General features: G+C 44.2%; 1 protein-coding gene across 3 annotated transcripts in view; it reads right to left on the bottom strand.

Annotated features, from left to right (window-relative positions):
- SH3BP1 (SH3 domain binding protein 1) overlaps positions 1-12,624 on the bottom strand; it is a 36,724-nt gene that overhangs the window by 8,750 nt on the left and 15,350 nt on the right. For all 3 annotated transcript variants that reach the window (XM_083462456.1, XM_083462457.1, XM_083462458.1), the window contains exons 5-13: positions 11,432-11,508; positions 9,569-9,680; positions 7,733-7,809; positions 5,866-6,001; positions 4,252-4,320; positions 2,849-2,939; positions 1,222-1,364; positions 1,037-1,148; positions 691-772 (exon numbers count right to left, since the gene is read on the bottom strand). In XM_083462456.1, coding sequence (XP_083318582.1) covers positions 691-772; positions 1,037-1,148; positions 1,222-1,364; positions 2,849-2,939; positions 4,252-4,320; positions 5,866-6,001; positions 7,733-7,809; positions 9,569-9,680; positions 11,432-11,508 — 899 coding nt within the window. The remainder of the gene's footprint in view (positions 1-690; positions 773-1,036; positions 1,149-1,221; positions 1,365-2,848; positions 2,940-4,251; positions 4,321-5,865; positions 6,002-7,732; positions 7,810-9,568; positions 9,681-11,431; positions 11,509-12,624) is intronic.

The following is a 12,624-nucleotide window of genomic DNA, read 5'->3' as shown; positions in this document are numbered from 1 at the left end:
TGAAGGACAGTGTTAAACTGTTTTCTTCAACTAAATTAAATCCCCCATCCCCAACCTCAAGCTGCTGTTTTCTCCTCTGGGGAAAAAGCACATGTAGTTTACTCCATTGAGGCAGACAACAGCTTTAGGTGGGGATTAAGATGGGAAAAATAGATTTTAGAGACTTCACCCCAGTGCCAATGCTCTGAACTTGATTTTCTGGGACAGCCAGTGGCAGATCTTCTACATTTCATCTACTTTGGCCCTAGAACTAAGTCTCACTTTTTCCAAAGGGATTTATGCTGAGGAGCAGCAAACCCAATAGTCAGGGATTGTGGGAAATCTGGGCCAGACACATCCACAGGGTTCCATGTTGGCCAACTCTGCCTTAAGCCGAGTATGTTACTAATCATAACACTTTTCATGGTGTTTTTAAAAAAACCCAGCTGGAAGGGGCCATTCTTCTTAACTCCCCCCTACCTTGCTAGATTTGTAATGAGACCCTCTGCTCCTCTTCAACTCTGTGTGCACCCTGACACATGCAATTTTAATTTCTAGTAGGATTTGCAACAGGTTTCAGTCATTCCCAGAGTAGGCAATAATACAAGCAATTTCCATTGCTAGTCAAGTTAACTTAATCTTAGCATTGAGGTGAAATCGCAAACTGTGTGAGCTGTAAGAAGGCAGCCCATCTTCCTAGTCCCAATGTACCTTGCAGTTTTAAGCCAATCATCATAGAGTTCAAAGGTCATCAAGGGCTGGGGCAGCTCTCGCAGGTAACATTTCAGTGCACCTGAGATGGAAGCAAAGAGATGCTGTTTTAGAGGTAGAACATGCCTCTCCCTCTCTCCCGGATCATGATACTCCCTGCTGCTTAATTATCTGATACCTCTAATCAGGGCTGGGGAAATCTGTGGACTCTACATGTTATTGCACTCCAACTCCTAATGAAACCCCTGACCACTGGGTGGCACTAGCTAGGACTAACAGAAGATGGAGTCCAACAAGATCTGGAGGGCCACAGGTTCCCCAGCCCTGCATTAATTTAATATCCTACCTGCCACAGCATGAGGATCTGCATAGAATTCACCCAGGGCACCTGAGCCACAGGCAAGGCTGTACTTTAACTTCTTCAGCACAGATGCTCCAGCTGCCAACCGGAAGAGCCCCTGCAGAGTGGAAGAAAGGTGAGGCAAGGAAATTGGTGGCAAAAGGAGGGCTGGGCAGGTGAGTGGCACCTACCTCTTCCTTCATCCCTGATGCCAGCAGCATCATGACACAAGCTTCAATGGGGACGGCAATCTCCCGGCCAGAAGCCTTCAGGTGTGTCTCCAGCGGCATCCCATACACCCCTACCACAGCTGCATCTCTTGGGAATGGGGAGTCTGAAAAACAGCAGGAAGGAAGGGAGAGGGAGAGAATAAAGCCCACTGTGCATATGGGATGGGAAGTTTCCAAAATTCATCACCATCTAACTGCTGAGCCTGGTTTTCAGGAGCCAGCTCAGCCCAGCAGTGGTCCATACCAAAAGCTCCTGAGGACCCCAGGCAGAGCAAAGGCAAGCAGCAAATGATGCTCTGTCTCCACACACCCAAGCCAAGTTACATATTAGAACTCACAGCCAACCAAGTTCTTTGGATGTCTAAAGCAGAAAATCTCCCTGACAGTAAAAATACAATAAATGAAACAATTAACACTTTGCTCTGCTTTCACGACACCCACAACTGCCTGACACCGTCACCTCACTCTGTCTAATGGTCGAGCCGGCCCTTCTTCTCAGTTCTGGTCTATGCAAGCAGCAGAATTTTTTGCCTAACCTTCTTCTTGGTGTGTCATTTTTCCTCACAGGAAGTGGGGTTTTTTAAAAGTCTATTTCAGGGACTGAAATATACACACTGCTCTGCAGAATCAACTCTCTTTCAGTCCCAGTGGGTCTCAGAGACTCTTTGTTTGTTGTCTATCTTTTTAGGCCAACTTTCAACTGATGTTTTGAGAGTGGTGTATAAGAAATACAGTAACATGCAATACAAAATAAATTTGAAAAAGTACCAATCTCACCGTCCAGCTACAAAAATAGCTGCACTGTAGCGTCAGAGGCGCTTCAGAATTTGTGCTTTGCATGTTACCTGTTGTCTTTCCCATGTCCCTGGCTAACATCACTAAAGCTGCCCTGAAAATGACTAATGAAGGCAGCTCTCCGTAAGCAATAGCAGGGGCCCTACTTTCAATGAGCTGTGTACGTAGTGTCACACTGGGAAGCTACACTACATGTAGACATTTGGGAACACAATAAAATACAGTGACGTACATACAGGGAAAGCCACTGTCAGGGAACTGACATCGGAGCGAGAGGCAAAGGGGAGGCTCCCAGATGATGCTGGCGAAGGACCCAGCAGCAGGGGGAGAAGCAACTCAGTAGAGGGGGAAGCCAATCAGCGCAACACCAGGGATAAAGGGGGGCAGACGGGGGAATTGGAGAGAGGGCTCCAGGACTCTTCACTGGACATCAGTGAGGAGAGCCCAGGTCCTCCGCTACCCATGCCTTCCCTGCGCAGAAGACTCCCGCGCAGTGAGAGGAGGAGGAGACTGGGTGTCAAACAACTTTTATGTTGGAAGAGGTTCAAGAAACGCCCACTGACAGATTCTGCCAGTGACTGAGGCACCCACGATGAGAAGGGGCTGTGCAGTCAGAAAGGTTTAACAAGGCAAATTAACCGAGAAAGGCACCAGTTTACGCACAAGTAACTCATACCTATTACAGCCACCAAAAAACAGCAACAATAAACTGCATCACCCAAGCTCTAGGTGACCCAGAATGAACAAACTTATCTCCAATGTGGCAAATAAAAAGACGCAGCTCAACTAATACCTGGCTGGTTGTGAGTCTCTTTCACCTCTGCCAAAGTAGTATCCAGAGATTCCAGGGACTTCCGGTGATACTCTGCTTGAATTTCCATCAACTGCCAGACAGAAAAATAAATGCACATGTATTTTTTCCCTGAATGGTGTTTTTCTTCTGCAAGTCCTATTAAACCTGTAGCGTTGGCACAGGGAATTCTGTAGCCCTCCAGATGTTGCTGGACTTCAACTCCCATCATCTCTGACCAATGGCCATGTTGGCTGGGGCTGATGGAAGCTCAGCAACCACCAATGTTGCTGAGCTTCCATCAGAATTTCCATCCCTGTCCTGGAAAGAGTAAAGAGGAATTAGGGAGGTGATGAGAGCAGTACATGTGAAAAGAATCTAGGAGTCTTGGTTGACCACAGACTTGACATGAGCCAACAGTGTGACGTGGCAGCTAAAAAAGCCAATGCAATTCTGGGCTGCATCAATAGGAGTATAGCATCTAGATCAAGGGAAGTAATAGTGCCACTGTATTCTGCTCTGGTCAGACCTCACCTGGAGTACTGTGTCCAGTTCTGGGCACCACAGTTCAAGAAGGACACTGACAAACTGGAACGTGTCCAGAGGAGGGCAACCAAAATGGTCAAAGGTCTGGAAACGATGCCTTATGAGGAACGGCTAAGGGAGCTGGGCATGTTTAGCCTGGAGAAGAGGAGGTTAAGGGGTGATATGATAGCCATGTTCAAATATATAAAAGGATGTCACATAGAGGAGGGAGAAAGGTTGTTTTCTGCTGCTCCAGAGAAGCGGACACGGAGCAATGGATCCAAACTACAAGAAAGAAGATTCCACCTAAACATTAGGAAGAACTTCCTGACAGTAAGAGCTGTTTGACAGTGGAATTTGCTGCCAAGGAGTGTGGTGGAGTCTCCTTCTTTGGAGGTCTTTAAGCAGAGGCTTGACAACCATATGTCAGGAGTGCTCTGATGGTGTTTCCTGCTTGGCAGGGGGGTTGGACTCGATGGCCCTTGTGGTTTATTCCAACTCTATGATTCTATGATAATGATGGTGGGTTTCTTTACAGAGATGCAGAGATGACTGTGGGTTGTAGGTCTTAAGGAAAGACCAAGCTAGACATTTGAGGGGGGGAGGTCTCAGAAAACAGCATCCTTTCCCAGCATAATTTTTGTCTTCTGATAGTTGCAGAAGTCCCTGATTTGGATTAGGGGGCCCATAGAAAACAGAGCAAAGGGAAGTAGTTGTGGAAGGAAAATATACATTCACAAAACAGGAAGAAGAAAATTGAGAGGTGCAATTATAGAACAAAATGCCTCTTTAGACTTTGAGAATTATCCAAAGGTATGCAAAACCATCTTACAATGAAGGATGGAGCAAAGGAAAGGAGAGAGATAAGGGAACTGACTTACTTTGATAAAGTACTTAGCATAGCTGTCTTCCTTGGTTGAAAAGTGATATAGGTCTGCCATGTACTCATCCTAGAAAATGAGATGGGGGGAAGCATTGTACTTTGTTCCCTTCACAAAGAGCAAACCACAGAAATATATCAGCCTCCTTTCCTGTTAACTACACCTTCGCAGCTCCCTGCAATATCCTCACCGTGACACAGTTAGATGGTGACTAGAGATCTATTAATCTGTCAGTTTCAGAGACTGTCAGTTTCTCATTTTTCCATTCTTGGTTCTCTACATTTCTGCCTCATTTTGCAGAAAGTCTTCATGTATTTTTTAATCTTTGTTGGAAGCTGCCCAGAGTGGCTGGGGAAACCCAGCCAGATGGACGGGGTACAAATAATAAATTATTAATATTATTATTATTCATCAGCATTTTACATATGCAATTTTGTCTTATATACACAATTTAGCAGGCAAATCTATGTAATATAAGACATTGCTGCAAGTTCCTTTCACCAGCATATGCATTTTAATGGACACTTCCCCCTAATATATGCCTAGTAAATATTATCTGGTTGGAGAACTGCATTGCAAAAATTTGAGAAGTGCGGTTTTCAAAGGATAGCTGTGTTTTGGTTCACAAATAGTTTCAGGAAGTGTGCATTAGGTGGATTCATATTAACATGTGAACTAAAATGGTTTTCTCCCTCTTCCCTAGTGGTGGCCTGTTTCCAGGAGACACAGCATAAATACATCTCAGGACACACAAAAAATCTACAAGTGGGATCTAAGAAATCATTAGGCTGTGTGTCTATACCTCCTACTCCAACCTAGTAAATATTGCAAGGTCCTGAATACCTTATGAAGTAGGAAGAATATGATGCAATGTGACTTGGCACACACTGACTCCACTCTAAATCTCATGCAGCTTCTGGGATAATAATCACATCAATAACTAGGGATGGGTGAATCTGTCAGTTTCAGTTTCTCTTGGCTTCTCATTTTTCCATGCTTAACTTCGGTCCTCTGCATTTTCCACATCAGTTTGTGATTTTTAAAAGAAACATCGTCTTCAGCATTTTAGTGCAAATGTCTCAAATATACACATTTTCATATGCTATTTCACTGAACAGACACATTTTTGCAGAACAAATTTCCTTACTATAATGCATTTTTGTTTTCCATTTTCATGAACATGAACATTTTTATGAACACTTTACTTGAGTGCATGCATTTTTATACACATTGCTTGGTTGGAGAACGGCACTGCAAAATTCAGAGAAAGGCGAAATTTGAAAAAATGGCAGTGTTTCAGTTTGTGCATTGTTTCAGAAAGTGTAAATTGGGGAGGTTCGCTTTTAAATGTGAACCAAATCACATTTCTCCTCCACCAATATCAACAACTGCTCTAGTTTGCCATTTGGATCTCCTTTGTGGGATCTAAACAATGACCCACAGCACAGCGTAGCACAATCAATAGGAGTTCTGCATGGTCATGTCTGCACCAACACTCTTGTCATGTTTCTCTCTCCACCCCTCATCTTTGGGCATTTCCTATACAAACATGCTTCCTTCTAACTGAGAAGGGGAATGTCAATCCCCAGCACCCCAGCCACATTTCACACCTACCTTACTCTGTTCAACCCTCCTCTTCATCTCTTCTTCCTCTTCCTTCAGATTTTCTAGTTTGATGGCAGCAGATGATGGGCCTGGGCCAGCGGCGCCACTGGTATTATTGCTGGAGTTCTTGGCAGCTTGGTTCAGACTTCAGATTCCCAAAGAAGAGCCAGAGGCAAGAGTTGAGTTGATGGCATTCAAAAATTATACAACAATGTGTTAGACATAGAGATTGATGCATGCAGCTAACCTCACATTGTAGGCGTCTGCTCAAGGATGGTGAGGAGAAGGCTTAACCATGAGCCCAGTTTCAGACAGCATGCTAATCAAGAAACTGCTGTGTTAGCTTCCCGGCAGGTGGGTCACTGTTGTTTACTGGGAAGGGAAGGGGTGAAGCAGTGGGGAGGTCAGTGTGATGCAAACGCACCAGAAGGAATGCTGGGTGGTCTCTGCTGGTGCGTTCACACTGACCTGACTCGCTCAACACTACAACACCCCTTCCCCTCTCTCCCATGGTAAGCAGCAGTGAGTCAACAACCAGAGAACTAGCAAAGTGACTCTCCTTCTGGCTTAATCCTTGGTGAAGTCACAATGAAGTACTTTGCTGCTGAATGTGGAAATAAAAACAATAACAGCTAAAAAGGTAGGTATCACTGCATGTGATCAGAGTCTTTGCGTATGTGTGTTTTTATACAGACCAGCAAGGAAAACAGAGTGTGTGCTGTGGTGCAGGCTCCCATCACAGGGGAGACCAACTTGTTGACACACAGCTAAATGGGCAAAGAGGTGGAGATAGCCATTAGAGACATGGCTAGGGTAGGAAAAGGTAAAAGGTAAAGAAGAAGAAGAAGAGTTGGAATTTGATATCCCGCTTTATCACTACCCAAAGGAGTCTCAAAGCAGCAAACATTCTCCTTTCCATTCCTCCCCCACAACAAACATTCTGTGAGGTGAGTGGGGCTGAGAGACTTCAAAGAAGTGTGACTAGCCCAAGGTCACCCAGCAGCTGCATGTGGAGGAGCGGAGACGCAAATCCGGTTCCCCAGATTAGGAGTCTACTGCTCTCAACCACTATACCACACTGGCTCTCAGGACACCTGGATGTTTAAGTCCAGTCAAAGGCGACTATGGGGTGCAGCACTCATCTCGTTTCAGGCCAAGGGGGCTGGCACTTGTCCACAAACAGCTTTCCAGGTCATGTGGCAAAGATGATTAAATCGCTACTGGTGCACAGAGGATTGTGACGGAAGCCAGAATGCACGGAAACACCATTTACCTTCCTGCCACAGCGGTACCTATTTATCTACTTGCGCTGGTATGCTTTCAAACTGCTAGGTTGGCAGGAGCTGGGACCGAGCAACGGGAGCTCACCCCATTGAGAGGATTTGAACTGCCAACCTTCCAATCAGCAAGCCCAAGAGGCTCAGTGGATAGGGTGTATATCATTTCAGTGTCCATGTTGATCTAATACTGAAAGATTGATGCTTCTGCCACCCCCATGTCCCCATCTTCCCCAGCCTTTTCCTTTTTTGGTTTGTTTGTTTTAGAAAAAGGATGATGACTAAAGTAGAGTCAGAAGCTTCATCAGCTGGCCCTGTGCAGAACCATCTGTGTCAGCCTACAATCCCCTTTACAAATAAGTTACTCAGTTATTTCACTGCCTTTGAACAGCACAGAGAGTGTTTAAAGCAGAGCTGATGTAACAGAAAATGACTTCCCAAACATGATGATGGACCCGTGGCTGAGGAAGGGCCACATTTCAAGGACTTAGTCCTGTTTCTGCTCTTGGGCAAAAGCAGCCAGATCCCAATGGATCTCTTTTGCCAAATTAGTCAAGCTTTCCTGCACCATCTCTCCCCTTCCCTCCCCCTCTCAGTACCGGCTCTTGATGGCATTCCAGTCTGAAATATGTTTCTGAAGGTTCTTTTTGTGCTTCAGGATGGTGGGCAGCTCTTCCTGGAAGAGATGGGGATGGGGAAGGATGAGTCACACACCAGTAGCACTTGCCCGTTGGTTAGGAATCACCACCAGTACTTCCACACTAGGCTTTTACTGCGAAGAAAGGAAGCTGCATTATACCAAGTCAGATCGTTCATCTATCTAGCTCAGTATTGTCCACAGCTCTCCAGGGTTTCAAACAGGCATCCTTCCTGGTCCTACCTAAAGATGGCAGGGGTTGAAGCTTGCACCTCCTATATGAAAAGCAGCTGCCCTTTCCCTAAGGTGAAGCCCTTCCATACATGTGGAATCACTGTACTTCATTCACTTCCATTTCCCCCACCAGCCACACTCCACCTTAGAACCTTTAGGGCTAAGTGCATCTACATCGCCAATCATAGCCACCCTGTGTTTTTCCCTGTTGTTCCTCCAACTTTTCCCAGACTGCAAAAAAAGCCTGACTTTTGTACAGAATGGAAGAGCAGTGCAATCTCCACAGGTGTAGATGCAAAGCAGGGCTTTGATGTGGGTAGTGACATATAGTGCAGGTGAGCCGACCACAACACGGCACACTTGCGCAATATGTCACTTTTGTAAATGTGTGCTGGCTTGTGGTAGGCTCACCTACACAATATGTCATTATCACAAGTCAGCATGCATTTACAAAAAAATGGCACCCCTTGCCACACAGGTTATCACTAAACACCAGAAGTCATTGGATAATGCCGTGGTTGTGTTTTTTTGTTTTAAAGTGGATTTGTTGTGCTTGGGCAACAGAGTGCTTTAATCCACTTTAAATGCACAAACCCAAAGCATGAACTTGAAAAATACTGACGTTCTCCGGAGCCACCCTAAGTTTCTATGCAAGCTTTTTTTGGCTGAAGAGGATGATAACAATTCCTTAAATATATAAAAGAGTGTTCCATAGAGCTCATACCCTACCATGCTCATCTTTAACAGATGAAGAAATAAATATGACGGAAACTTTTAACCATCTTGCTAAAACTGCAGGGTCTGAAAAGGATTCCTCCCCTTCATGACTGTTTAAATATAGCATTATTACATATAAAAGGGTATCAAAATGCAAATAATTTAGAAAATAACATACAAAGATGCAGTATTATGGGGAAATTGGTCTGCAAAAATGTGTATATTAGGGGAAATGGCATAGAAAATGTGTACAATAGGAGAAAGTCACAGTAAAATGTTCATGGATGTTCATGAGGGCTTTTTAAAAAAACAAACCACAAAGTGATGTGGAAATGTGAAAAACTGAACTTAAAAATGGAAAAACGAGAAAGTGTGAAAAACCAAAACTGACAGATTTGTTCATCCCTACATTTCACTATGCAAATTTCTTTTTAAAGCATTTTAGCGCTTATTCAAAATTGATGGGTAGTAAAAATGTCAGTCACCACTGTAAAGATTGTAGTGAATATGTGTTTAGCTTCAAATGGCAGTTAAGGGGAACTGGGTCTTTGCTTTCCTCACCTCCAGCAGCTATATCACTCCTCTTGGTTTGGACAGAACAACACGGTAGAATGTACACATAGAAAAAGCTTGAGCTTCCCAAGAATGTGGAAAGTGGATTGCAGTTCTTCTTGTGGCTTACAGTGGAAGAGCAATGATTGGTCAGTGCCAGGAGACACCCATCTGGAGGCAGCTTTTTACATGCAGCAGTAAGGGGTGGGGTGGGGGGAGGAGAGAGGGAACAACCAGAAAACCAGGCAGAAAAGAGGGGAAACGGAAGATGAGAAGAGAGGGAGATGAAGTATACCTCGCTCAGTTTATTGAGGGGTTGTAGGACGTCTCGCTCGAGGGCCATTTCAAACTCAGCAAGGATTCTGGCTAGCATAGTCTGAATGAAGCAACTCATTTCTAGAGCTTTCCTGTAAGCAAAAAAGGAAGAAGAGTTACATAGTGTATATAACCAGAGCCAATACCTCTCCAACAACCTGAAAAATGAGGAGTATGAGTCCTCAGTGAGCTCTCTCTCTCTCTCTGGGGCTCCATCTGGCAGAACTAAACCATCACTGTAAAGGAGATTGCAGGGTGTGGGAGGGAAATGTTATTGTGTATGTGAAAACATCAATATACTAGCAGTAAAAAAAAAAAAGGTGGGTTAAAACCTCTCTTCCCCCTCCACTGTGGTGCCATTTTATATACCCAGCAGCTATTTACTAAACAAAAAAAGCAACCAGTTACCATTCTATCTAGTCTGGCCCCAGTTCTGAATCACAGCCCTTGGGGGTTATAGAACTTATGCAGGCTTTAATCTGAGCCCCAGGGCCTGATCCATGGCCCTTCCTAAAAACACACACCCCAGATGTCATGTTTTGTGTTCAGCGCTGATGCGGCATTTATCCGATGAAAGGTAGATCAAATGGATCTAGCAGGAGATCAGCCTGTGTGGCACAATATCAGTCAGTGGTTGCTTCCAGACTGTCAATATTTTGTGGGGGGAACTGAGGCGCAGACCAGGTTAAAGCGCAAACAATTTCAATTAGGGGAAAAGTGGACTTCTTGCGGTTAGGAAAGTAACGGAAATGGACTGAAAGGTGTAGGAGGAATGGTTATCACTGAGAAGACATATAACCACCATGCAAACTAATCGGGATGAATGCAAATTGTCAATATAACTTCCCTGCAAACAGATCAGAATGGATACTCAGCAAAAACTGTACATTTCCTAACCTTCACAGAAGCTTTGGGCAAGCAAATCAGGATGGATGCTCAATAAGCAGGTCATCTAGAATAACCTAGTGACCCTCATTCTTCCTGGTGCCTTTTCTATGAGGTGTCCTCCTGCCCTCCACTTGGGTTTAACACCACAGTTCCCAAAGACAGCTGCCATCCATTCTGTCTATAGTGTTGCACAGCTGAAGAAGGAAGGGATAACAGCATGACATATATTGCCTGTTAAACGGGGGGGGGGGGGATGTGGCATAGGACAGGGTTCCCTACTGAAGCTGACCCCTATTTTCTGTGCAGAGGTATTGCCCAGCAGCTGAATGGTGTGTAATGCAGATTTTATACCTGAGAAGCACCTTAAAGCACACAGCCATAACCCAAAGCAAGGCATGGTAAACAGACGGGGCAAACACAGTCCATGATATAACACCAATGCAGGAGTCCCTCAGTTTGCTGTTCTACTTCTGCAGAAAGGTTTCTAGATCAATGTCAGCCACATTTTAAGTAGAAAGGGTGTTGCCTTTTAAGAAATACACTGCATTTTTTAAAAAAAGCACAGTTCTATCCTGCAAAGAAGATCCCTGTTTTAGATTTGGTGAAAATAAAAAAAATTCCTTCCAGTAGCACCTTAAAGACCAACTAAGTTAGTTCTTGGTATGAGCTTTCGTGTGCATGCACACTTCTTCAGATACCAATGCACACGAAAGCTCATACCAAGAACTAACTTAGTTGGTCTTTAAGGTGCTACTGGAAGGAATTTTTTTATTTTGACTATGGCAGACCAACACGGCTACCTATCTGTAATTAGATTTGGTGGTGATTTTTCATACCATCATGACAAAATAAGGGCATCCTTCCTGTGAGCAACTTGGGATATATGTTGCTTGCTTATGTTCTACAGATCAACAGTTTGTGTACAGCTTAATCTATACAACACACTGATTCTTACCCAAGGCTGGAATCAGTGTCTAGCTCTTTGAAGCTTTCTGCCATGGTCATCGATAGCGCCATCAAAGGCAATTTTTTCTGCAGAAAGAATTGGAAAGTGAGAAGATGCAATGAGCAAACAAGATAAATACACAGCCTTCTCCTGAAACAGAGTGAAGCTCTCCAACATCTGCCAATATATAATTCATAATTCATAATTGCAGCAGTTACCCCATGTCCCATACAAGTAAATGGGGTGGTGAAATTAGCTAGACCAGATCAAGTAGTTTGTAGCCTGGTCCGTTTCGTTGTCAAGAAAAATGTACTTGGAAGAGATGGAAATTTAAAGACCAATTTAAAGGAAAACAGAGTTTAAACAAAATATGAAAATATTCTTGAAATGCAGGTATGGGAGCAGGTAGAACACATTATTTACCTAACTAAAAACCAATTAAGAAAAAAAATACAAACTGCTTTAGTGGAACGTTCAAATATTGGGTGCACTATATTGTTTGGAAGGTGGAGAAAACTTGGGATGCTAAGTAGCTTGCTTTAATGCCAATTGAAAGCAATTAGGAGGGGGGAAATAGCAAGTTGCCTATTATCAACGTGGGCACAGTGGTACTATGATGCAAATTTGGAACAAAATTTTAAAAGCTCCAGTAACTGGGGAGCAGCAGCAGAACAAATACTGGACATCAGAAACAGCGTCCAGGCGCAAATTGCGAATTTTGGCAAATTTCACTAAAAACAGCTGGAAAAGCTCAGCAAGTTTCGTGTCCAGATTTTCACTTCTTGAAATAGGGCAATCCTATGTATGTCTACTACTTTGATGAGATACAGACAGGTTTAGTGTCAGTTGTTGGCAGTACCAGACACTTGCCAAGGCCTGAAACTCAGTAAGGGCAGGCACAGTGCGGAAGGAACAGCAGCTGTCACTGCCTGCTCATACACCTGCATGTTCCTTTCTGGAGGGTTGTACAATGGTACCTTGGTTCCCGAACGGCTTAGATGCCGAATGAATCAGCTCCCGAATGCCGCAAACCCGGAAGTAAGTGTTCCGGTTTGCAAACATTTTCTGGAAGCCGAGCATCCGACGCGGCTTCCTCTTGAGTGCAAGAAGCTCCTGCAGCCAATTTGAAGCTGCGCCTTGGTTGTGAACGGTTTAGGCAGTTGAACGGACTCCCGGAATGGATTAAGTTCGAGAAGCAAAGT

Source organism: Podarcis liolepis, assembly GCF_965112155.1.
Source record: "Podarcis liolepis genome assembly, chromosome: 10".
Classification (NCBI taxonomy): Eukaryota; Metazoa; Chordata; class Lepidosauria; order Squamata; family Lacertidae; genus Podarcis; species Podarcis liolepis.
The sequence above is the reverse complement of the archived record's forward strand: the minus strand, read 5'-3'. Positions and strand labels throughout refer to the sequence as shown.